At 39.5% G+C, this 27,641-nt stretch overlaps 1 protein-coding gene across 1 annotated transcript in view; it reads right to left on the bottom strand.

Annotated features, from left to right (window-relative positions):
* Window positions 1-24,304: 24,304 nt before the first annotated feature.
* The window catches only part of LOC136875038 (uncharacterized), an 82,579-nt gene continuing 79,242 nt past the window's right edge, over window positions 24,305-27,641 (bottom strand). The window contains exon 4 of the mRNA XM_067148762.2: window positions 24,305-24,679. Coding sequence (XP_067004863.1) covers window positions 24,557-24,679 — 123 coding nt within the window. The 3' untranslated portion in view covers window positions 24,305-24,556. The remainder of the gene's footprint in view (window positions 24,680-27,641) is intronic.

Below are 27,641 nucleotides of genomic sequence, written 5' to 3'. Positions count from 1 at the left end.
CTTATAAAATATTACATCAACAGTTCTCTGGCACTTTGAAAACGTTACTCCTGATATCAATGAGCAGTGGCACTTGAACAACTGCTTGCCGCTAAAAATTCTCAGAGCTCTCCTAGCCGGACCCACTGACGCAAGCAATAATCCAAACAAAGAGGTATGTGACATGAGAATGTAAAGTCTTGTCTTCTCTTAAGCAATAAAGTGATCAGGGCGGAACAGGCTGTGTTGTTAAAACGCTGATAAATTACGAGCAGCATCACCTTCCACGAAGGGAAGTTAATGAACTTGGTCTAAAATACACTGGTCGGTAACAACAGTGCCAAGACTAGCAGAGGAATAGCAATGTCCTTAAAGAAAACCCTGATGAAAAATAAATGAACACCATCCAATAATTCTTCAGTTAAACAGGAGATGCTTGTACAGAGAGGTTCATGAAGAATTTCCATAGCGATTATTTTGCTCCCTCTTTAACATCGTACTGACTTCTCATTGCTGGAACATTCTAAACAACTTTATAATAAAAATATCGTATGTCCTAGAGCAGCGTTTGCTATCCTAGACTATGTCGAATATGCCCACGGTTTCGGAACCGTACGTTGCCGGTGAGCGATCCAGAAAACATGTAATCGAAATAATTTCTAGACTAGACATGAAAGCCTTCTATGTCTCATTATAAAGAGGAAGGGTTGGCGTACCAAGAATAAATATGATTTGATCTAGGTATGACGTCAATGGGTGATGCAATCGCACCAACGTCTTGAGGTACTGAGATCGCCATGCCACGTGACCATAAATTACTGTATTTCTGGACTCCGCCATGGTAGCACGACGTGTGGGATGCCGCGTGTATTATATTAATTAGTTCTACAGATGTACTGAAACAAAATAATAGAGTATTTGAGAGAAAAGTGAAGCGAAGAAGGGTGAACATTTCTTTCTTTTACAAAATGTTGCAATATATGGTCAATAAATCTCCTCAAAACAATCGAAAATGCATTCGAGAGTATAGAGCGACTTCCAAAAAGTCCAAAATCACCAATTTCAAACGTCAAATCTTTATTAGGAGCGTCTCAATGTTCAGGCGGCTGAACGTCGTGAGGCCAGTACTGCAAAAGTGGAGACCAGTGGTGGAAAAGTTTAAAACTAGGCACTTTATTTGGACATTACTTATCACGCTGTACGTATTGTACGTCGATGTTCTGGCCGTTCGAATTCTGTTTGTTTCGGGAAACTCTAGAAATATTCAACCAAACCATGGGAAAACCTGGTTGCCTGATGCATATTTAACCTAATGCAATTTTTTCTCTTCATCAACAAAGCGGCCAGAATGGAATAGGCTGTGTTATTTAAACGCTGATACGAAGGGCACTAGGAAGGTTTTGCTATGTAAGTGAACGCTTTAGACTTTTTCAAAATAATTTCCACCACACTCAATACACTTCTCCATACGTCGAAACCAGTCACTGAACCAACTCTGCCACTTTTCTTCGGTAACATTTTCACACTCTTGATCCCATGTTGCCAGAAGCTCCTCGTCGGATGCAAAACGCCGCCCTTTCAGCTTCATCTTCACTTCTGGGAAGAGTTCGAATTCACTTGGGGCAAAATCAGGACTGTATGGAGGGTGATCAAGCACAGTCAACCCTGATCTGGCAAGAAAATCCATTGTTACATTAGCAAGATATGCTGGAGCATTGTAGTGATGCAAGAGCCAAGTGTTGAGCCGTGACTTTGGACGTAGCTGCTTGAGAGCCGTGATGACCTGAGGCAGACAAGTCTCACTGTACCACTTTGCAGTAACTGTCCTTTGTGTTTCTAGCACAACCCGAGTCAGTATGTACCGTTTAGTGAAGAATATTGCAATCGTACTTTTCTTCACTGACCTTGACTTTCGCACAGTCACAGGAGTACCCTCATCTTCAAACAGCCACACCTTGTTCTGGGATTTTGTTGGGACATCGTAATTATAATGCCAAGTTTCGTCACCTGTAGCGATGCTATTGACGTTACGCGAAGTCCCATTTTAAAACTATTTTAGCATTTTTCGACATTTCACTCGATGCACCCTTTGTTCCTCTGAAAGTGAATGGGGCACCCAAAGGGAACAAACCTTTCTAACATGGAGATGGTCTTGTAGAATAGAATAGAATAGAATAGAATGAATAGCTGGTGAAGAGATGTGGAGGGCCTCTTCTACCTGCCGATATGTCAACCACCTCTCTTGCTGCAACATTTTCCTCACAGTTTCGATGTTTTCTTAAGTCACTGATTCAGGCGGTCGCCCAGAACGAGGATCGTCTTCAACCCCAACATTTCCCCTCTGGAACTCTTTGTACCAGCGGAAAATTATTGTCCGATGTGCACAGTCCTTCCCCAGCACAGGAGTCATTTCCTCCAGGCACTGGCCAACAGTTAATCCACGAGCAAATGTGTAGCGGATAATTGCGCATATTCACATTTAGACCACACTGATATCTTAACTTGCTTTCAATCCCACTGCTTGGTAACACTTGGTGTGAAGGTCGCGCCTTGCTGTCTTCTAGATCGGTTTTCATCCCTCTTTTGATCCCTCACCATACCAGCGGTGTCCAGCCAACCATTTTTGCGTATTGCAAAACTTTCCTAGTGCCCTTTGTAAATTACGAGTAGCATCACCTTCCACATCACCTTCCACGAAGTCCGACTCGTTGGCTGAATGGTCAACGTACTGGCCTTCGGTTCAGAGGGTCCCGGGTTCGATTCCCGGCCGGGTCGGAGATTTTAACCTTCATTGGTTAATTCCAATGGTCCGGGGACTGGGTGTTTGTGCTGTCCCCAACATCCCTGCAACTCACACAACACACATAACACTACCCTCCACCACAATAACACGCAGTTACCTACACATGGCAGATGCAGCCCACCCTCATCGGAGGGTCTGCCTTACAAGGTCTGCACCCGGCTAGAAATAGCCACACGAAATTTAAAAAAATAATTACCTTCCACGAAGGGAAATTAATGAACTTGGTCTAAAATATGCTGCCAAAACGCAATTCGATTATTTTCAATAATGTTTTAGAACACTGTATTTAATACTCTGCATAGAAAGGCGTTCACTTATTAACTTACAAGAACTACCTAACAGAGACAGTATTTTTTATATACGCAAGCATTTCAAATAAAGAAATTTATATTATTACTGTGCGTGCAAAATCCGACTCATTGGCTGAATGGTCAGCGTTTAGGCCTTCAGTTCAGAGAGTCCCGGGTTCGATTCCCGGCTGGGATGGGTATTTTAATCACCACTGATGAATTCTTTTGGCTCGGGGACTGGGTATTTGTGTTTGTTCCAACACTTTCCTCTTCATATTCAGACAGCACACTACACTACCAAACACCACAGAACCACGCAATAGTGATTACCTCCCTCCAGGAAAGGCATCCGGCCGTAAAACAGGGCAAAATCCACATGTGCGACACAGTTCGCACCAGCGAACCCACAGCTGTGTGAAAAGCGGTAGAAAAAGAAGAAAGAAGAAGACTGAGCCTGCAAAGTAATTTTTAAAGATTCACTCTCGGTTAAAATTGTAAGCAGTTCTTCGAATGCATAATTCTCTTGAAACTGACAACTCAATGTGATACGTGGGCTTCTCTCTTGTAGTATAATCATTTTATTGTTGGCCCCAACTTTGATAGGCGAACAGTAAATTCTTCTTTGATGGACAGAAGCATGTCTCATAGTTTGATTTTAACGTTCATCAAATACGAAACGCTTGTTTTTCATAGATGCAGAAAATCGGAGTAATATGTTGAAAGTTATCAATGAGACTGGGAAAGTTCGTATGTCGAAACTTAAGCCAAGTTCATGTATAGCGTTCTCTTCAGAAAGACAACGCTTGAATTTTATGACTGTTCTTGAAATATTTTATGAAATTGAACGGAATTGGTAATTCCTGCCGCAGAGAACTACATTTATTACTTGACGTCTGAATAAGAAGCAGGCACACTCCACCTAAATTAAATTATGGGACTGACTCGTTATTGTACGGGCACACATTAATAACGTTGCGTGAGATACCAATATTCTATTTGCCGGAATGTCACTCATCCAATACTAATTCATTGTTTATAGTAGCATTGTCGTTTGAATCGTCAGACGCAGCTCTGTGTGCTTTCCAATTTTTGACTAACGTTTACAACTCAGCGTAATTATTACAGGCTACATGTACTCTGTCATAATTACCGATGTCTTGGTCTACATCTCCCATTCTTACTCCATACACCACCTTAAAAAAACTAACTGAACAAGTCCTACGTGACTCCAGGATGTGTTTTATCAACCTGTGTGTTCGTCTGGTCAAATTTCACCAAGCGTCCTCTCACCAGTTTGAGTCTCTCTTCAATTGGGATTCGACTTATTGACTTCAATTTGAAGTCTTCAGTGACATAATATATCAAAGGATTGTAAAAGAAAAGTAAACAGGTATAGTTGTTATTAACTGTCGATATCGCTGGATTCACACTAAGGCAGCCACTTTTGAATCCCGGCAAATTTATGAGGGATATTTCAAACGAAAAGTTACATTTCTGTAGTTTGTTTTCCACGTAAAAATGGACGTCCCGCGGTTATGATCGCGATATTTATTTATTTATTGTTTATTTATTTATTGGTATGAATAACCACGTAAAACTCTAACTTTTGCTTTAGAAAAGGACAAAAATCCCACTTTCTATCGTTCTATAAATGAGCCGACGATCTCGATGTTTTCCCCGCAGTATCCCCTAGCTTTCACAAAAGCTGACTGAAGGGGTTAACCACCAGTGGGTCTCCACTTGTGAGAACAGATTGGTGACCACTAGGCCTTCAGTTGAGTCTGCTATTTCTTCCACTTACTTGTGCCAGCTTCCTCATTTTCATTTTTGTTATCAGACTTAACCTTGTTCAGCTCTTGTTTTTCTCCCAGTCCCAATCGAATGAAGTCTGCAAGGCCAGAAATTTTTTCATTTTTACGTCCTTAATGGTTCTCATTTTTTTGACGATGCCCTCATTTATTGTAGGTTCAGTATACTTGAATTTTTTCTCCCAATTAGCGGTTGACCAGTTCTACTTACAACCATAACTATCAACCACTCCGTTCACAGGTCTTAAGACTAGGCTAATCCAGGAGTTTGAAGAATCACAAAACAGAAAAGTGACCGAATAGAATTAGAATTAGGTGACGAGAACCCGACTCAGTTCTTACGAGAGATGCAAACATTAGCAGGTACACAGGTAAAGGAAGAAGTTTTTAAAACAATATGCAGAGGTTATCCGTAACAGCACGTTCTATTTCAGCTGTCAGCAAAAACTATCTGAACACTACAGGGATGATGACGCAATCGAGGAAGGTCGGCGCAAACTCATTCCTAATTCGGAAGACCTTCCGTGCTGTGACGTTATCTGCATTGAGTTCATAGAGGATTATATCGTCGGTGAGTTCCGGGTCGCCCCCCCCCCCCCCACTAATTACGCAGATAAGAATATTGTGTCTGGAGTCTTGATGCTGTTTTCTATTATCGTTCTCACCAAATGAACGAAGTGGCAGTCTTAATTAATTTCAATTTCACGATTTAGTTTCACCTTCAAGAGGAAAACAAAGCTATCTCCGTACAGGCCATGAAGACCTTGGAGAAGTGGTAGATAAGACTTCCACTAACAGTAACCTGGATACTAAATGAGATAAAGTTGTTAGGCCTATGACCGGGCGCCTTTGAACAAGGAATTAACCAGGTAATCATTTCTCGTTTATGCTGAATGAATCTCAGGATCACGTGTTCTCATTTCTAATTTTTTGAATTTCTTGACGGGGAATCAAACCGGTGAACCGGAAACGCCTTTGCCACATAGATTAGGCAACCTCCATTTCATTTTGACTCATAGTGTAAATAAATTTTGACTTAAACGCTTCAGAATACGGCAAGATGTCAAATTTTGTACCATGTCTCGACGAGTTGTTTGTCTGCGAGTCCTGCTTGTTATATGTGTATGAGTGTAGCTTCCACATTCAGTATGTATGCTTGTTGATGAGTTCCGCCATCTGTTGACACAATCACTCTAGTTTACTCCATAGGCATGTATTATGACGGAATTACTTGAATCACGAAATTACATGAGTTTACCACTCTCCAAGTTGGTTCCATTATCATTATTATGTGTGTTTGTAATAGCGCGTTATAATGGTCAAATCATCCCACTAGGTTTCGTTTTGATATTATTGCGTGTGGCAGTAGGCTATAATTTCCATTTCCATCAATGTATTATTGACTGAGCCTAGTATTATCGACCAACTGTGGAGATGGAGTTTGTTAATTTCCTCTTTAAATTATCAAGAGCGGCTGTCCGCCTCTCTGGAATGTAAACGTTGAGAAGTGGACGTTCCCTTTGTTAATGATGAGAGGAGGTGTAAGAAGTGAACGATGGGTGCTATAAATAAATACTTCACTACCACTTGAGTTGACATTAACAACGGATGTTTGATATGCTTTTAATTATCATAAAATATAATAGTAGATCCTCTTGTCTTCCGTCCAGACAAATATATTTCGACCGGGCGAGTTAGCCATGCTGTTAGAGGCGCGCGGCTGTGAACTTGCATTCGGGAGATAGTGGGTTCGAATCCCATTGTCGGCAGCCCTGAAGATGGTTTTCCGTTGTTTCCCATTTACACACCAGGCAAATGCTGGGGCTGTACCTTAATTAATGCCACGCCCTCTTCCTTCCAACTCCTAGGCCTTTCCTATTCCATCGTCGCCATAAGACGTATCTGTGTCGGTGCGACGTAAAGTCTCTAGCAAAATAAATAAATATAAAAATTTCAAAAACTATAAGGCCTAGGAGCTACAAGTTTACGTGCAGGGAGTCCCTAACTCGAAAGTGAGCAGGAATACTGGGACCTATAAGCCCTCAGAGGAACCAAAGAGAGAGGAGGATACAGAATTTTTTAAGTTGCTGGAGGATCCTTCTCATTATAGTAGAGGGTACTTTTCTTTTAATGCGTTGATTCATTTTGGTAAAATCTCCTGAGGCAATTTGGAACTATGAATTCCCAACCTGTGGTGTGCGGACTCCTGGGGAGAGGGGGAAGGGGGCGACGTTAATCCAAGGGGTTCACAATAATCATGTAAATTATAAGTATTTGAAGAGTGAAACTGTATTGTGCACACGCAATTCATGGACCATTATACTATTTTTTGTTTGTCATTTGCCGTACGTCGCACCGACACAGATAGGTCTTATGGCGATGATGGGACAGGAATGGCCTGGGAATGGGAAGGAAGCGGCCGTGGCGTTAATTAAGGTACAGCGCCTGCATTTGGCTGGTGTGAAAATGGGAAACCACGGAAAACTATCTTCAGGGCTGCCGACAGTGGGGTTCGAACCCACTATCTCCCGGATGCGAGATCACAGCTGCGCGCCCCTAACTGCACGGCCAACTCGTTCGGTATATACTAAATTTAGGAACTATGTCTTCACTGTTGTATAACTTACATATACAGTGTATGTAACTATTAATTTGGCCGATGGATGGTACAGGTTAGCAGCAGAACAAGAAGAAATACTACAAGGCAGTATAAGTGATTTCATTGTGAGACACATTGTGAGCAGCAGAAAAAGAAGAAATACTACAAGGCAGTATAAGTGATTTCATTGTGAGACACATTGTGAGCAGCAGAAAAAGAAGAAATACTACAAGGCAGTATAAGTGATTTCATTGTGAGACACATTGTGAGCAGCAGAACAAGAAGAAATACTACAAGGCAGTATAAGTGATTTCATTGTGACACACATTGTGAGCAGCAGAAAAAGAAGAAATACTACAAGGCAGTATAAGTGATTTAATTGTGAGACACATTGTGAGCAGCAGAACAAGAAGAAATACTACAAGGCAGTATAAGTGATTTCATTGTGAGACACATTGTGAGCAGCAGAAAAAGAAGAAATACTACAAGGCAGTATAAGTGATTTCATTGTGAGACACATTGTGAGCAGCAGAACAAGAAGAAATACTACAAGGCAGTATAAGTGATTTCATTGTGAGACACATTGTGAGCAGCAGAAAAAGAAGAAATACTACAAGGCAGTATAAGTGATTTCATTGTGAGACACATTGTGAGCAGCAGAAAAAGAAGAAATACTACAAGGCAGTATAAGTGATTTCATTGTGAGACACATTGTGAGCAGCAGAACAAGAAGAAATACTACAAGGCAGTATAAGTGATTTCATTGTGAGACACATTGTGAGCAGCAGAAAAAGAAGAAATACTACAAGGCAGTATAAGTTATTTAATTGTGAGACACATTGTGAGCAGCAGAACAAGAAGAAATACTACAAGGCAGTATAAGTGATTTCATTGTGAGACACATTGTGAGCAGCAGAAAAAGAAGAAATACTACAAGGCAGTATAAGTGATTTCATTGTGAGACACATTGTGAGCAGCAGAACAAGAAGAAATACTACAAGGCAGTATAAGTGATTTCATTGTGAGACACATTGTGAGCAGCAGAAAAAGAAGAAATACTACAAGGCAGTATAAGTGATTTCATTGTGAGACACATTGTGAGCAGCTGAACAAGAAGAAATACTACAAGGCAGTATAAGTTATTTAATTGTGAGACACATTGTGAGCAGCAGAAAAAGAAGAAATACTACAAGGCAGTATAAGTGATTTCATTGTGAGACACATTGTGAGCAGCAGAAAAAGAAGAAATACTACAAGGCAGTATAAGTGATTTCATTGTGAGACACATTGTGAGCAGCAGAAAAAGAAGAAATACTACAAGGCAGTATAAGTGATTTCATTGTGAGACACATTGTGAGCAGCTGAACAAGAAGAAATACTACAAGGCAGTATAAGTTATTTAATTGTGAGACACATTGTGAGCAGCAGAAAAAGAAGAAATACTACAAGGCAGTATAAGTGATTTCTTTGTGAGACACTTGGAATTGCTAGTATCCATACTCAGATCATATTTTCCGCCTCTTGTTGAGATAATATCGTGGATCAGAAATCTCTTCTTTGAAACTGAACATGAACCGCCATCCCTTGAGGAAGATCAACTAGCCGAAAAATCTTCGTAAAGAGAAAGCGAAAAATAAATATGATACGGGTGCAGACTCAGTTGGAGTGGCATGTTTAACTCCAGAAAGATCCATGAATGTATCACATCTCTACGTCTCTGATTTTTAGGTCCATGACATCCCATATACCCTACAAGGAAATACTATGTTTAATGCCTTTCATGACAACATATCCGTGTGAGTGTAACTTTTATGTTCTCACACAAATGAAAACGAAGTAGAGAAACAGAGCTAATGAACTAATGTAGAGGCTGATCTTCGGGTTCCAATGACTACGCTTGTAAAACGTTTGGTCTTTGGGAAACAACACCATGCGTCCCATTGATCAAACAACCGCAACACATGAATTTTTTCAAATGAGTTTCCTCACCCAGACCGTTGTAATTGTTAGCCAAGTGTTACACTGTTTTATCATTTGTGTGCATTTATAAAGTATCTTTATGTCAATGAAGTTAAATTAAGCTTTCAAAGAAAGTAAGTATTAGCCCTGTCCGGACCCGCGGTGTAGGGGCAACGCGTCCGCCTGTCACCCGGCGGCCCCGGTTTCGTTTCCCGGCCGGGTCAGGGTTTTTTAATTGTAATGATTAATATCTCTGGCCTGGGAACTGGCTGTTTGTGTCGTCCTTAACGTTCCTCTCCTCACATTGAACACTATACACTTCCGCAATTCCACTTACATGCAGGTTCCTTTCAAATGGTGAAAGTAGTGACAAAAGATCTACAGAGATCGACGCCACGAACAAATATCATTAAAAAAACCGAGTATGTCCTAAATTATTCGAATAAATTTAAACATGGTGTCATTATAAAATTATGCGTTATTTTATTTATTTACTATGCGTAGTATTATGTTCTATGGTCCATGGACATGCGTGCGATATGCTCAGCGGACTCAGAGACAACACGTTTGGGAAACCCTGCACCAGAGGGACGGAATGGGATACAAAATGAACGAAGACTAGATCGAATATTAGAAGTTCTCGGAAACAGTAAGTTTACTTGCGGGTAGCCCCTAATCTAGAAATACTTCGTGACTGAAAAATTACCAGTAAGATTTTCCTTAAAATCTCAAAAAATGTCAAAAAATGCTTTCTATTGCCACAGTTTCTTGCCTTTTACTTTTCAAAAGACAACAAATGCACATCACCCTGGCTTTTGATACTATTGTCAATAAAGCGCAAGGGATATCCTTCAACATGGTTGATATCTTTCCTCAGAAAGCTTGTACCCTTCCAGGACGGCTATATGCCACAAAACGTTATTAAAACAGTGGCAATTATGAAAGGAATCAGAATTCAATTTCGGCGAAAATCAAAGCGCCTGTTTAAAAAAACTGCACATTAATTCGTATGAATTTAAGAATTACAGTAATTTAAGATATAATATTCGAGAGTAATTTATTTCCTTTTATTCTTGGTTGCAGGTTTTACAGAAGTGTTATTGTATTGATGTACATTTCAAGAGGTGCTAATTTTTATATGAGGAAACGAAATAAAGACAGTATCATATTAATAGGTCCTTAAGCATTTGGCCTTTTAAGTCATGCATTAGCAAATACTTCTGATAAAAATTTACAGTAGGTATTTGTTTTCATTCTTGACAGAGCTAGTGTCAGAAACAACTGTCTTATTATTAATACATATCTGCATTATACAGTATAACAATAATAATAATAATAATAATAATAATAATAATAATAATAATAATAATAATAATAATAATAATAATAATAATAATAATAATAATAATAATAATAATAATACATCTTCTGAATGTGCATTTTACTGAGCGAATACGCGGTACTGTACAGGTCACCCCGCTGTAAATTTTCATTCGGGAAATGGTGGGTTTGAATCCCACTGCCGGAGTCCTAACGATAGTTTTCCGTGGTTTCCCGTTTTCATACCATTGCTGTACTTTAATTAAGGCAATAGGAGTTTCCTTCCCAGTTCTAGCCCTGTCCTAAACCATCGTCGCGATAAGAGTTGCCTGAGTCGGTACGACGTAAATTCAATCGCAAAAATAAATGTCAGTTTAACGTGTAGATTTCTTAGGATACATCACAATACCGTTCGTCTGCGCTGAAGAGATACAGTTCTTAAAAATGCATACTTTGATTTCTTTGTTTTCCTCCATGAAGTTAATTAATTGCTATAGTAGAGGAACCTAAATAACATGATAAACATATTTACAACTGCTGACTTGACAGAACACTGTACCACTAAAAAAAAGATTAAAGTACTTCTAAAGGCTTAAAACGGAAACATGATTTCTAATATCGGAACATAGTAGAAGAAATGTAAACGGATCACAAGTCACTCACGTCCCCTGTCATCATTCGCGAAGAGTCAATATTTTAGAAATATTAAAACTTAGTCGCCTGTTTCAAATTCTTGGAGAGAAACCGGTGCCTCTGTAAACCGTAAAAGTAGTTCGGCCCCATTGGGACATAAAATCAAAATCAGTTTTATAGTTACACAATATTCGATTTATCCGGATCGAAAATAATAAAAAATGTTTTTATTTGTACAGTATTTCTTTTACGGTGTCGACACTTCTTGTCTGTCTTTTCCGCCAAGGATAGTTAAGGACAGGAATTGGAAGTAATTCGGCCACGGTCTATCAAAGGTACCATGTCGGCATTCGCCTGGAATTGAGAATGGGGAACCGTAGAAAACTATTCCCAGGATGGCCGAGATGGGATTAGAACCCACGCTCTTCTGAATGCAACAAAAATTCACTGATGGTAAATTAAAAAATGAAAGCGGTGCTCCATCGGAAGAAACAATGAGTCATGGAGGGGTAACAATGCAGGTGGACAAACTGATGGCCTGTTTAGAAGCCCAAACTGAAACCACACCGGCAGAAGTGATGTTAGTAAAACATCTTAGTGATCGTCCTGCGTGCAAACGCTATACAACAGGAAAAGCTCATACATTAGTTTAGTGCATAAAACAGAGTTGTAAATGTAAGAAAAGTGTTCTTATATTTTTGGTGCAATTGCTAAAAGGTTATTACTATACAACTTATGTTAATAGATTATATAACATGTATTGTATTGTTTTTTAGTTTTCGTGATTATCTGGGTTTTCGATAATCCAGATCAATTCCGGTCCCACTTAATCCGGATAAACGAGGTTTTTGTTTATTATAATAAGCATACACTAGAGCTTTAAATCATGAAACATCAGTCACCTTTCATCTTCCTCAGATAGTATGACATCGAGTAACCGTTTCCTCTTCTCGTTAGCTTGTGACCTCTCTTACAGTTTGTTATTTCTTTCACAATTACCTGTTTATTTTCATTGTGCCCTTTCTCAATAATAATCGTACAGTAACGTACGGTACCTGTATAACGCCGACTGCTGCTACCCTGCTCGGTTTAGCTGGGATTATGCAGTCTCAGCTCCATTGCTGGAATGAAGTTAGTTAACGCTTGGCGGTTTAACGTTATATCTCTAATCCTCCCAGTTAATTCATTGCTAAGGTCGCTTAATTCCTAGCTCGAGAAGCATTTCTTGCTTGGATTTCTGTTAATGCCTGCCTAATACTCTATGCATAATTCCTCGGCCATTTGTATCCAGAATCATAAAATATATTTTTCAGATTTATTACCAAATCTCTGAGGAGAGAGAGTATTATTTTTAAACCGAACGTATGTATATTATTTTTGCTATCGAGTTCTTGAAATGAAATGCATTTACACGAAAGCTACCAGGCTTGCAGTGACTGTTTATAGCGAGATCGCAACCATAGGCCCTACAGTTTTATGTCGTATCCGTACGACAGGGACATGATATTTCATTACAAATATCCCGCATGCATTGGCAGGGGTTCGGACCGCTGCTACCTCTGTGAGAAGCCATTGATGATGTCACTGGCCTGTCACGCACTGGGTGAACTTCTACACTTAAAAGGTAATATTGGTTCCTGCCATAAGAGGTCGATCTGTAGAAGTGTTATAGTGTACCGCTATTGCGTATCTAACAAATATATATTTCAATTATACCTGCAAATATAGTAGCTGCATCATAGAGTCATTGCGTATTGTAAATTCTCAAAGAGAAAACACGAAATTTTCCATTTTTACGGGCGTTATTGTAAAATGGAATAACCGTGAAGAAGAAAATTGTGCCTCTTGGAAAATTTCGAAAAATACTGAATTGTTTATTGAAACCCATAAACGAAATGAAAAGAGGAGAAACCATAAAGAAAAATGAAAGATTCATCATCTCATCCCAGAGTTACGCAAGACTAATATGGCGGCTGAGATGACTTGTCAGTGGCCAAAATAGGGGGCATAACTGGGAAGGATCCTCCCCTCTTTACTCTTTTGTTCTGATTTTAAATGCGTAACTGAAATATTATTCAAGAAATTTTGTGTGGCTCATCTTGCAACGCTGGAACAATGTCGAAGTCGGTATGCTATCAGATTCCCCACCATTTGTTATTGCATCCGTCATAAGTATATTACATCATCCAAATGTCTGATTCTGGCAGCCCCTCCGTGGTCTGAATCCACAGTGCTTTAATCCAACTCACTCTCAACCACTGACCACGTCCTACATTCCAAAATGTCAGTGAACACCTTGCCTTGTATACTGATCAATGAAATACCTCGATAGTTGTTGCAATCTTTCCTGTTACATTGCTTATAGATACGGTAAATTACTGCTTTCGTCCAATCAGAAGGTAGCCTACCTTACTAATACTTCACGCTAACCTTATTACTATACGAAGCCATATCAATCCAGCCTTTGCACTCGATTTCACAATGTTAGGTCTAAGTTCATCTTTCCCGCTACTTTATGAAAATGCAGCTTATTTACCATCCTGTCCACATAATCAAGCGTATTTTCATTAACACCCTTGTCCTCGGTTGTTCACAATGTGATTAGAGAGAGTTCCTTTTTTCTGAGAAGATATTAAAAATATTTCTTCCACCTCTCCAGTGATTCCCTGGTAGCTACAGTGAGTTCACTACATTTACTATTCATTTATTTTCCCCCTCCACGAAACGTATCCCTGACGCTTGACCTAGCCTCTTCAGATCATTATCGAAGTCTTCCCACGATTTTTTCTTGGATTAAAAGATTAGTTGTTTCTATCTGTTTCTTTCATTACTGACGTCCTCCTTTTACGTTGACAAGCTGTCCTTACTTCAACATTCCACCATGATGTTCGCTTTTTTTCTCATCCTTACATACAGTTGTTCCTGGGCATTCCCTTCCTGTTTCCACAAGAACGTCCGTACATGCCATCCATTCTCTTTGTATATCCTGAGCGTAATCACGGTCTGTTGTTTCGAAATGTTCATGAATCATATCCATATAGTTTTGTCTAATCCATTTCCTTTGGTAAACATTTTAAAGTTATTTTAGCAAAATATTACACATTGAATGTGAAAATAGGTTCGGGACTGAAGAGGTTAATATCTGTTCGGTATACTTCATAATCCGTTCTCTCTTCCTCGTTATTTCCCCTTCTCTGAATATCATCAATTCCTAACACATTCAGACGCATCTTCTTTGTTGACTCAGCCAGTTCTACTTTCTTTAATCCACAAGCCCCATTAATATTGATCGCTCCCCATAAAATTTTATTTCTTTCACCAAGTTGTTTCCAAGGAATCCTTCGCCTGTAAAATGGGAGTGTTTCTTCGTTACTCCCATAGGTCCGAGGATTAATTAAAGAAAGTTCTGAGTGTGCTCAGTGAAAATTCAGTGAAACAGGATGCTACCCTACTTACACTTAGTCCCAGTGAGGGTCTCTCCTGTAATGGGTTGGGGACCACAGTGGATTAATAGTCCTAGCCGCCTAAGCACAAGGAGGACCATGACTCAGAATAAGTTTAAAATGCCCACTTCTATTTCATAGAAACTGGTGACCACTTACTAGGCCACTCAGTCGTTGCCCATAGTCCACCTACTACGACTTGATTACAGTAACCCACACCATGAACCATAAGTGGTATTATACTTCAAAATTTCACCACTCCGCCTCTCAGATCCGTTCATGGCACAGATCTCCATGGCTAAATGGTTAGCATGCTGGCCTTTGGTCACAGGGATTCCGGGTTCGATTTCCGGCAGGGTCGTGAATTTTAACCATCATTGGTTAATTTCACTGGCACTAGTGCTGGGTGTATGTGTTGTCTTCATCACCATTTCTTCCTCATCATGACGCGCAGGTCGCCTATGAGTGTCAAATAAAAACCTGCACCTGGCGAGCCGAACCCGTTCTGGGATCTCCCGGCACTAAAAGCCATACGCCATTTCCTTTCATGGCACAGGTAGGGCCTACTTGTGAAACGTAAGCCTAGCTATGTTTATAGAGGCCATGAAAGCCCATACAGCAGTATTTCACTCTTCATAATATCGGCTTGGTAGTGTAGCAGGCCTAAATACCTTACTTTACGGGATCGAATGCTGACGCTTACAACCGCCGTTTGAAAGTACCTAAATGTGATATACCTGTGTTTTTATAACACGTTAAGACGTCCTTGGACAACATTTCTTCAGCTTATCTTATTCATTTCACGCGTCGCTGGAGTAGGTCTGGCTCTTTTCGGGATTTGGCCAGGGGTTTAAGAGTGGATGTCCTTCCTGACACCACTTTAAATTTTTGGTGAAAATTCCACTCTTGGTATTCGTACTTAGACTTTACGAGTATGGGTGGAGAGTCTGGATCTAGGGTTCACGCCCTCCTCGCCCTCCACTTCCTCCTGCGTTAAGGAATCGTGATCAGAGGTACATTTCGGCACATCTTCAAATATGTAAAACAGTTAAGCAATGGTAAACACGTACCTGATATTGTTATTCATTTCTGATGTTACTGGGTGAAATTCAGAACTCTCTAGAACAATTTTTCGCTATTTGTTTAACATCTCACTAACATATCGAATGTTTTCGGCGTCGGAATGATGGGGAAGTGCTAAGACTGGGAAGATAGTGGCTGAGGCCATAATTACGATACATCCCCAGGATTTGCCAGGTGTGAAAATGGGAAACCACGGAAAGCCATCTTCAGCGCTGCCGACGGTGGTATTTGAACCCACTATCTTCCGAATGCAAGCTCCCAGCTGCACGATCCTACTCGCTCGGTCTCTCTAGATATTCCAGTCGTGTTTCTAAATATTCTAACTCTCTGCGAGTGAATAGAAATGGCTACTTTCTGAGTATGCCAAGCACACGTACGTTACCATGGCTGTGCTGTGGAGTACCTATCAGTTAAGTGCTAGAATCGATCTGTGTGGGAGAACGGAATCTAACTTAAGAATTACGGTAAGTAAGGTAATATCAGCTCTTTATATTAACATTTTATGTTGTTAGTTAAATGAATACGACCTATAATACTTGACATTCTTGCTGCCTCTTTTACATTGAAAGTATCGATATATCGACAATCGATATTGGAAATGATCCTTTATTCGGTATTCAAGAAGTTCTTTTTGCCTGTAATTTAACGTCTCCACGTTAAACTTTAATGCGAGCTTCGTGTGTTTTATTTTTCCGTAAGTAGACCGCAGCCGGCTGAAACATTCATAGGAGATTGCTTTAAAGAAGATGGGTAGCGCACTCAGCGTCAAACATGGGTTTGAATGGTAAAGAGCAAGGTTCAAATTAAAAGGCTGCCCGTGTTCGAAAATACCGACCGTATCACACTCTGTGATTAGAATGTGCTTTCAGTGTGTTGTGGTGGTGAATAGGGGAAGTACAACGACTTAACTATCCCCTCTTAGCTCTGATTAGGAAGATATCCAACACTTTGAAAAATTAATGTATCGGCAAAAGCACGACGAAGACCCCAAAGGGTGTAAAAATAACTCCCTCTGTCTCGTAGACTTAATGCCGTCGCAGTCAGAAGAGGACAAGGTAAGTCAGATAGGATAAATGAAGGCGAAGACGGAATCACAAATACATGGAAGGAATGCCAGGCTCATCTAGAGACCTCATGGTCACCACTTACCGTTCCAAAGTTGAGATCCACTAGAGATAATAGTGCTTGGTCTTATATTTTCAGCAAAGTTTCTTGAGAGTAGTGTGTTATTGGGGTCTTCTTGATCGATCTTCCGTGCCATGGACATGTGGATATTATTCCCTCCTCCCCACCGCGCGCTTGTTTGTGTGTGTGTTCAAACCGTAATACTTAATAATTTCATTGATTCACTCAAACAATCAATCAATCAATCAATCAATCAATCAATCAATCAATCAATCAATCAATCAATCAATCAATCAATCAATCAATCAATCAATCAATCAATCAATCAATCAATCAATCAATCAATCAATCAATCAATCAATCAATCAATCAATCAATCAATCAATCAATCAATCAATCAATCAATCAATCAATCAATCAATCAATCAATCAATCAATCAATCAATCAATCAATCAATCAATCAATCAATCAATCAAACCTGATGTGCATTTAGGGCAGTCGCCCAGGTGGCAGATTCCCTATCTGTTGTTTTCCTAGCCTTTTCCTAGATGATTACAAAGAAATTGGAAATTTGTTGAACATGTCCCTTGGTAATTTAATCCAATCTCTAACTCCCCTTCCTATTAAGATATATTTAGCCCAACTTGTCCCCTTGAATTCCAACTTTATCTTCACATTATGATCTTCCCTACGTTCAAAAACACCGCTCAAACGTGTTAGTCTACTAATGTCATTCCACGCCGTCTCTCCACTCACAGCTCGGAACATACCACTTAGTCGAGGAGCTCGTCTCCTTTCTCCCAAGTCTTCCCAGCCCGAAATTTGCAACAGTTTTATAACGCTACCCTTTTGTCGGAAATCACTCAGAAGAAATCGAGCTGCTGTTATTTGGATTTTTCCAGTTCTTGAATCAAGTAATCCTGATGAGGGTCCCATAGTTTGCAACCATACTCTAGTTGGGGTCCTACCAGAGACTTCCTAGGGCCTTGTTGACCAGGCAACCAACCACTACGCTACTATATTTTACAAATTGTGTTAAGATACTCAATATTGCGTGCATTGATAGGCGAATGAATGATTGAATGAATTAATAAATTTATTTATGAATGAATCTAATAGTTCTTGTAATTCTTGAGTCCTGCGTGTGAGTGTTGATGTTATTCTCAACAACCACGAGACTATCCTAATATTTTTTATCTATTAAACATATTTTGCTGAGTTTCTTCAGTGCTCCGAAGATTTTAATTTAGGATGCACCAAACCATATCCTTATAGAAAATACATATAGCTTAAGTATACGAATTAAACTATCCCTTACCTCGGCATTAAATTTTATGGAGTAAGACAATGTAAGCTAGCACGACTGGTGCTTGTAAAATGAATAATGAATAAACATCTCGACTTTTAGACGTTTCGTCTACAACTACAGTAGACATCTTCAGTAATCATACTGCATTGGACTCGAAGTTAGTTTCCTTTTCCATAAGTGTTCACTTTAGCAAAATTCATGTAATTATTTCCAAAATTAGATTCAACTATGGTGAGATTGCTTACTGTACACCGTGTCTACCGATGTGAGCTGTAACTGATTTGTTGTCTTCACCCATCTTTCTGTCTGTCTCTGTATGTGTGTGTGCTTGTATGTATAATAAATTATAACTTTCATTTCCGTGTTGACGTTTGACTTGCATGAAAGGAATCACTCGAGGGATGTTCCATCATTCAACACTTTATGTAATATGTACCTTTAATAAAGACTAGTTTCGATTCTCTTGGAATCATCATCGGTTCAAGCAAATACATAAATCAGAAGGGTATCAGGATTAACACACATTTTACATAAAATATGTCTTAAAAATACGCTTAAAATGGTTAACATGAGTTGTATGTCACAAAAACACGTTGAATTTTAAGTGACTTCCTTAGAATGGAAATTCTAAATTCCCATGGAGGGAATTAGATATTAGATATTTTTCTTAGGACGGGGCGCTGGTTGATAGAGCAAGCGCCTGAAAAGCCAAACATCTAATTTTTGATCTGACTTCCTTAGAGTCGAAGTCACAAATAAGTGAGCACGCATACACAATATTAAACATATTTTAAAAATATTATGTTAAAAAATTGTGATTGAGGATGTTATGAAGTTCCTATGATGTTGCGGATGTAACCATGGATATAAAAATCTATGTTAAAAATATGAACATTTGATTTCGTTCATATGTTTGTGGTCGAACCGTCAAATAGTTTTAAAATACGTGTCTCAGAATTGACAATTTTGTATGAGTGCCGATGTTAAGGCAGTCGGAGGTTGTAAAATAGGGATGTGCCCAGCTGTTGCTTATTTATGAATTACATACCGTTATATAACTTTTAACATTAACATCAACAGTGTCGTGTTCGAATTATAGCAGCCACTACAAGCAACGCAGGATGTTCCCCCAACTCCTCGGCAAAACTGTATGTAATTCATAAATAAGCAACAAGAAATACTACTAGTTTAACATTCTAAATCCAGCTTCATCATATACAAATTCACACACAACTTAGGTATTTACAGTGCTGAACACTACGGCTTACAATACTACAGGTTGAACTTTATATTTAAAATGCTATTTGTTCGGGGCGTCGACCTACAACGATCTTTTCCTCCTAATTGCATCATATGTTATGAACCTGCGTGTATTTGGGTATTGCGGTAGTGTGAAGTGTTGAATGTGAGGAAAGGAACGTTAAGGACGACACAAGCACTCAGTCCCCAGGCCAGGGATATTAATCATTTACAGTTAAAAACCCCTGACCCGGCCGGGAATCAAACTCGGGGCCGCCGGGTGACAGGTGGATGCATTGCGCCCTACACCGCGGGGCTGGACACTTACTACTAGCTTAACATTACAACACCGTCTTATGTAAATTCACACGTACCTTAAGTATTTCAAAATTTTACACCATGACTTACAACAACAATAAAAACAACAATAGTACAACAAGAAATTCCATGGAAATAAAATATTACAAGATTTGATAAAATCCTAGTGTTACAAGATTTGATCATATCGTAGTGCTTTTCCATTCTTCAGCGTCGCTATGGCAGACTTGCCTTCATCTACAGTTGGCTCATAGGTGGTAAATGTACTCCTGGTGATCGTGATTGTACAACTCTTGGAAGTCCTCTATCCACCGTTTCAGGCGCTCACTTGTTGACTGACCTGATTTCCCCATCCAGTCTTCTGGTTAAGTGTTTGATATTCATATCAGGAAGCCAGATTTCCAAGATCCGATGCTAGATTTTTCCAATTTGTCTCCCTCTGTGTCGTCAGCTTCTTTCTGACCTGTTCATTAAGTTCTGACAATACTACTGTTTGAAAGTAAACAAGCTACATCTGTTGCCGGATTTCAACAAGCTACAGACAGTCGTTCGAAATCCATGGCTGCGTTACACAACGGAAGATGGACATAGTGTGATAGCACATTCCAGAATGGATTCTGATATGAACTGTCCTTCAGCATCTAATCTGTCTAGTGCAGTAAATTTTTTTGGATAGCGCAATCTGCAACTCCCGCTTTACATGAATGTCCTTCAGTGGTGTCCAGTCCAACTTGGCTACCGGGGATACTCATCGCCGTGGTTTGCGGATCCATAGCTGCTGTCTCGCACGCACAAGACCCACAGTGAGGTCCCTTCATTGACAAAACGTCCTTGAGCGGTGATATGGATATGTAATCCGGAACTGCAGGTTCACTGCAGGAAGGACTTCTCCATGTAGGCTGGTGTTTTAGTTGAGTGCTGGAAGGAAACTATTCCACACAGATAGAGAGGAAGGTCGGGAGACTAAGTCCATTCCCGTTGGTTTGTCCTTGGCCATAACGACCCAGTATTTCTTCTTAGCCCTTCTTGTATGACCTAGTGGGCGTTGAAGTCAAGAATCAAGATGGTCAAGTCCATTTTGTGGAACCGAGTATAAACCATTCTGTAGCTTGTCGTAGAAATCGCCTTTCGCTCCATCAGAGCTAACCTCTGTTAGCGCCTACATTGACTTGATATGGGATGCTAGTTACCCCATTGATAGCGAAAACTGCCAAGTGATCCGATTCTGGATCCCCAATACTAGTACATTGGTTTCTCCGGAGGCGTTAACATGAGTTCAATGCTACTAATTCCTTGCAGTTTTTGGCCACTTTTTCCCGGGTTCGTTGTTCTGGTCAACATGGCAGAAAGATTACCACCCTCCTCCTTTTTACATACATACATTTTTTAAAACAATTTGCTGTACGTCCCACCGACACAGATAGCTGTTATGGCGACGATGGTATAGGAAAGGCCTAGGAGCGGCAAAAAAGTGGCCTTGGCCTTTACAAGGTACAGCCCCAGGATTTTCCTGGTGTGAAAATGGGAAACCACGGAAAACCATCTTCAGGGCTGCCGACAATGGGGTTAGAACCCGGGTGCAAGATCAAAGCTGCACGCCCCTAACCGCACAACCAACTCGCCCAGCACATACATACATACATACATACATACATACATACATACATACATACATACATACATTACACCGTTCTGAACGTAAGTTGTCTGGTTCAATCTCAGGTCAGCACAGTGGTATTAGAAGATTTTGGAATGCTTTAGCCTCGTATCTGTAGAATTAGCGGCACATTTCTGCGACATGAAATTTGGTACTTCGGTGCCCTCAACTGTAAAAGTAGTTATTGGGACGTAAAACAATTTCTTTTTCTCCTATGTCTAACACTATTGATGCAGACTCAACGTTTCTGGCAAGATATTTCCACTTGCCTCTGTCCCAAACATCGTTTACTGTTAATTGCTTCTTCCGCAGATCTTTGCACGCAGTCGATCCATCTTCATCTCGGGTTACACTCAGTGTTATACCTTCCACCTCCAAGCACTGCCCTTCCGACATTCCTGTGCCTTGTGTGACAATTTCAGAGTAGTCACCTCTTTTGAACAATTTTCTTGTTATTTCATTCATTTTAACATTGCCTATGATGACATTGTTCTTGAAGTTCATCCTTAAAGCACCATATATCCTCCGCAGCATTTTCATATCGGCAATCTCCAACCTCTGAAATTACGAATTCACTTTACCCCTTGTCTCTGCTGCGTATAATTCTCATTACAGTTCTTCCTTCTTGTAGGAAATTCCATTTAATTGAACATTTGCACTTCTTTCACGGAGGACAATGGGACATATTTTCGAGTTCAACCAACAAGATTGTACTCTGTGAGCTATTTCTAAGTCTAAATTGCCATTGTTAGATGCAATGGATCCTAGGTACTTAAAATTGCTCGCTGTACGGAGCTCTACTGTGTAAATTGCTATTCCCAGCTACAGCCTATACACAGAAGATGAAGAATATACAATTGAGTTTTAAATTATCAGCTTCCCGACATATACACGCTATGACACTGATCTATCCATTAATCCGCACAAAATCCCTACACTCGCGTTTTCTTTTGTCATTCGCTTCCAGTACACCTCTCGCAAACATTGGGCTGTTTAGTGTATCATGATTTAAACACAGAACCAGACGGTATACTTTACCCAAAGTTACGTGTATTATTTGCAACGCACATCTTCCTCCTCGATGTACACCTACTGCCAGAAGGAAACTCCTGCATATTTGAAGGGGGCTGAACGGAAAATGTAGCCTTCAGCTAAGTATGACATTCAGTGTGAAATATTCAGGCCGGAGAGTGGGAGACTTCCCCTGTTTATAATTCACCGTTCTTGATGTATGTGAGTGGTGTGGCCAGCGGACACTGCCGCAAAGAATTGCTAATGTTAAGGGAACTCTTTCCTTAGATGTGTAGACGAGACGCAACATTGGCTCGTGTGTGGTTATGCTAGAACGAGGGATAATTTTATTATTATTATTATTATTATTATTATTATTATTATTATTATTATTATTATTATTATTATTATTATTATTATTAGCATTTCACTTTGATTTTGTTGCCACAATTTATTTATCTATTTATTTATTTATTTATTTATTATTTCGTTATGCTCATTCATAGAGCGCGTTGAAACTTGTTCATTGGCTTGATGACTTCCGCCTTCCTATTCTTCCAAAATCTCTTCATGAACTCACTGTGTTGCCTCTGCCTTTCTCCTGACCACTTTATACCAGCCCTGCTGCTGGTTTTGACCACAAAAGTGTGTTTATTTACTGTGAGGTCCTGAAGACTTTGCGACATTTCATGATGATTCATTCAGGTCCCTTCCAGCCATTTTGTTCTCCCGTTTTGGGAATGTATTACATTGAATAACCATTTCTTGGAATCTATTATTATCCATCCTAGAATGTGTCCAAAAAATTTCAAACGTCTGCTCCGTACAGTATTGATAAAACTATCTGTGTAACTATACAGGTCTGCAGTTCACCTTTTGATCCAAATTCCATTTTCTCGTATGGGGCCGAAAATTTTCCTAAGAATTTTATGTTCTTGTTTTTTAATATTTTTTGCGATTTTAGAATGACACTTAAAGTTAAGGTTTCTGATGCATATAGAGTTTTCGGTAGAATAACTGTTGTGTAGTGTTTCAATTTAGCATGACGTAACATAACTCGTTTATTGTAGTGATCCCATGTGAATCTAAATATCCTCTGAAGTTTTGAGGCCCATTCTATATTGGTCAAACTGTCCAATCCCGAAGGAATAATTATTTTCCCAAGGTATTTAGAAAAAGATACCTGTGTTATATATGCCGTTTCGATTTTATCTTTCTTGCACTTTTGCTGAAATTTCTGCCTATACTAGGTTTTCTCGAATGAGATATGAAGGCCGGCCTGTGATGCTATTATGTGTAATGTATCGATAGCATACCTAGTTTCCTCCTTGTTCTTAGTGATGATAGCTAGGTCATCTGCGAAAGCCAAGCATTTCACTTTGATTTTCTTGCCACCATTTATTTATTTATTTATTTATTTATTTATTTATTTATTTATTTATTTATTTATTTATTTATTTATTTATTTATTTATTTATTTGTATCCTGTAATACTGTGCTACCTGGCTACTGAACGTGGATCGTTCCCCCACGTTATTAATGTGGCGGTGTACTGTGTTATTGACAGATACTGTATTTAATATTTATGATCGTAGTGAGAAGGGAACTCAAGCGTTAAACTGACGAGTTAGATCCTTTTATTGAACCTATGGAGGAAACGGAGTGGATAAAACACTGAAATAAAAGTTTCAGGCTCTTTCAGATTAAGGGTGTAAAATAAATTCGGAAATTTATTATACATAGAATTTACATAATTTTGATTGAATGTGTCGGTAAATATTTGACGTTGTTGTCTGAGAATAAAAAGTAAGATATTCAGTTGTTGCATACTCCCACACTTCCCATGCTTCCCTTTTCGAAGTAGATCTTTTCACTCATGCTCTTGTTCAAGTGATTTTTTCTTGTACTAGTATTGCAACTAATCAGTGCCTTTCCAGTCTTTACCTCCGCAAGTGCACGTTTTGATTACGTCGCAGTCTTCAAGAATTGAAGATTCCTTTCTTGATAGCATCTAGCACGCGACCAACTGCATCCAACTGGTGCTCCGGATACTTCCCTTTCAACTTCGACTTCACATGCTGGGATATTAACCCGTTCAGTGTCTGTAATAGAAAAAGATACAACAGTAGTTATAATACGCTACATTATAAAAGAAAAAGAAATTAAAAATCTAAGATGTGTCGATGATATTTTCATTTATTGAAATATTCAGGAAATACAGAGAAGATGCTGAAATGCATGGGCCCAGTTTTACGTAAAAAGTACAAAATGAAATAAAATAGGTCTACAACAGAACTAAATGAATGCAGTCAAGTGATGCTGAATATATCAGGTTAGAAAATAATGCCTTTAAGTAATTAGGTAAATATTATTCCTATATAGATATACGGAAGCCAATGATGACAGATATAAGAATATAAACGTGACGTGAAAAGGGAAAAGGGCACTCTGATTGCTGAAGTAGACTTCAAAGGATAGCTGAAAAACAAGGATTGATTTAGAATTCTCTCGCTTTTTGTCGATATTCTCTACCCTTCTTTCTAAGAATTTCGGAATGCCTTATCTTTGACAAGTTTTGAAAATTGCCATTTTTGCGTTGAAATATTTATAATATTTTCATCTTTACGGGAAAAGGAAAAATGGAGGTTTGAAATTTTGCTAAACGAAGTACTTTTCCCTCCGCACCATAGAATTTTCAAAATTTAGGCTAATTTAAAGCAAGGAAATATTTTTTTAACAACATATATTTGCTTTACTAAAACATAATCCTACTAGAAATATGTGTATGAATATTTTTGTGCAGAGTGTAACACTTTGTGGAAGAGAAATATGAGCAGTAACGAAAGCAGAAAGAAGAAAAATGTAAACCTTTGAAATATGTTTGCAATAATTATATTAAATTTGTTTTACGTCGCACCGACACTGGTCTTATGGCGACGATGGGACGTGAAAGGCTAGAAGATGGAAAGAAGCGACCGTGGCCTTAATTAGTGTAAATCCCCAGCATTTGCCTGGTGAGAAAATGGGAAATCACGGAAAACCATGTTCAGAGCTGCCAACATTGGGGTTCGAACTCACTATCTCCCGAATACTGGATACTTGCCGCACTTAAGTGACTGCAGCTATCGAGCTCAGGAAGCCATACACTCCAGTGTCGAGTCAGTTAAATGTCCGTTCAGTCCGTCAAACACACAAGTTAAATGTAAATATTACACTACAACATACCTGTAAAAGTACATTATTACACAATGCCAATGACAGGGTGTATTCTGCCCGAAAGCAGGTCCGAACCTCCGCAGAGGTGTTCCTGAGCTGAAGTTTACGTTCGGTAGGGTAGCCAGTTCCTTTCCGCTCCTCCACTTCCTTACCCCCCCCCCCCCCCCCCCTTCAACAGCGCGTGGCAACCCATACAAATCTCGACCACACACAATGTTGCTTAACTCCGGAGATCTCACGGGATCCGGTGTTTCAACACGGCTACGGCGGTTGAATGCCACTGACAGAGCAACAGTTCTACAAACACCTCGCAGTTAATGGTGGAGTAGAGACAAAATAGGACATTATTAAGATAAGTTCTAGAAAGTTCCTACATATTAAACAGAGATAAACATAAATATTTTTTCTGAGTATTTGAGTGTGACTTGATAGAATCTGGTATGTTCTTTTAAGACTGAAGCATGTCATTCTTTGTTTAATAGTGCGTATTTTTATCCCTTGTTTAATAATGTTTTTACAGGTGTATTGTAGTATTATATTTAACGTGTGTACTCTACATACTGAAAAGCTTTTAACTTACACATATGTTACAGATAAGATGGACGATTAGTTCACAAACGAAGAGATACAGAATTTAATTTCTGAAGGAGAACAATCTGGCGAAATTTGACCAGATGAAGAGGTAGTTCGATAGAATAAGTCTTGAGACACCCAGAAATAGTACAATTGTACCTGCTAAAAATTATAGTGTAGTAAATATCCGAGGATAATCATTCGCGGATGCGGGTGTGGATGAAGGTAGTGTGGATGCGGACATTATTTTGTATATCCGCGCAGGGCTCTAGTTATGGCGAGGCAAGGAGGAGCTGGCGGACTCTCGATGGAACCACATCTGTACCCAATCACACACGTCGTCGTCCGGAGCAATCCGATGTCCAGGAATGTTTTTCTTGAGCTTGAGCATTAGGCTGAAGTCAGTTCACAGCGCCATGTAGACAAGTTACAGAAACCGAGGCGTGCTATAAAATCAGAAGGCCTGGGCGAGCTATCGAACGCTATTATGACAACGTCCGCCCCCATATTGCCAAGACTGTGAGGAAGGGGAACTTTTCAACATACCCCTTAAGCAGACCCTACACGGTCAGTAATACTGTCAGTACCGAAAAATATTGACAGTAATACTGATCGCGTGTGGACTGGAATGATGGAATGAAGGCCAGTACTGAAGCAGATCCGGATTTCCTGATCTGCGAGCGTCAGTACTGTAGAGTGGTGGGGATACTGACAGTTATACTGACCGTGTGAGTGCGCTAGTCATTATTTCTGTCAGTATCAACGGAGCAGCGGTGGACGACAAATGCGTTTCTCACCAAGGCCAAGTAGAGGTGCTTGTGGAACCGCCAAGTAGGCCTATTGCAAAAGTTTATCGAGCTATATGAAACGCTGCCAGAATAAACGTACTTAACACAATACTTTACATGTTTCCACAACTGCTGTACTGATGGAAACTGGTGACATTATAGCAGAAAACTTTAAATCTTCAAAATTTATACCAGTTGTAAGATACCTCACTGTCACCGCTAATCTCTCTGCCACCGATAAACAGCACCGCATGTTTGTATTTTGCCTTATTACAAAAGGCTCTACCATTCTTAGTAATTTCGAAAAAGTACCCTCACGCATTCGGAGATAGTTCTGATAATCTTCTGCTTCGGTATATTGTGTTTCCCTCAACACTCCATATGAGAATACTTTTCTCTTTTCCTAAGCCAATCTTTAACCCATCGTTTACGTTTAAAACTGCGGTTCGTGCAGTACTAATATGATAGCTACAAAATGCCCGTCTTT

This window comes from Anabrus simplex, chromosome 1 (assembly GCF_040414725.1).
Source record: "Anabrus simplex isolate iqAnaSimp1 chromosome 1, ASM4041472v1, whole genome shotgun sequence".
Classification (NCBI taxonomy): Eukaryota; Metazoa; Arthropoda; class Insecta; order Orthoptera; family Tettigoniidae; genus Anabrus; species Anabrus simplex.
This window is presented reverse-complemented; position numbering and strand designations above follow the sequence as displayed.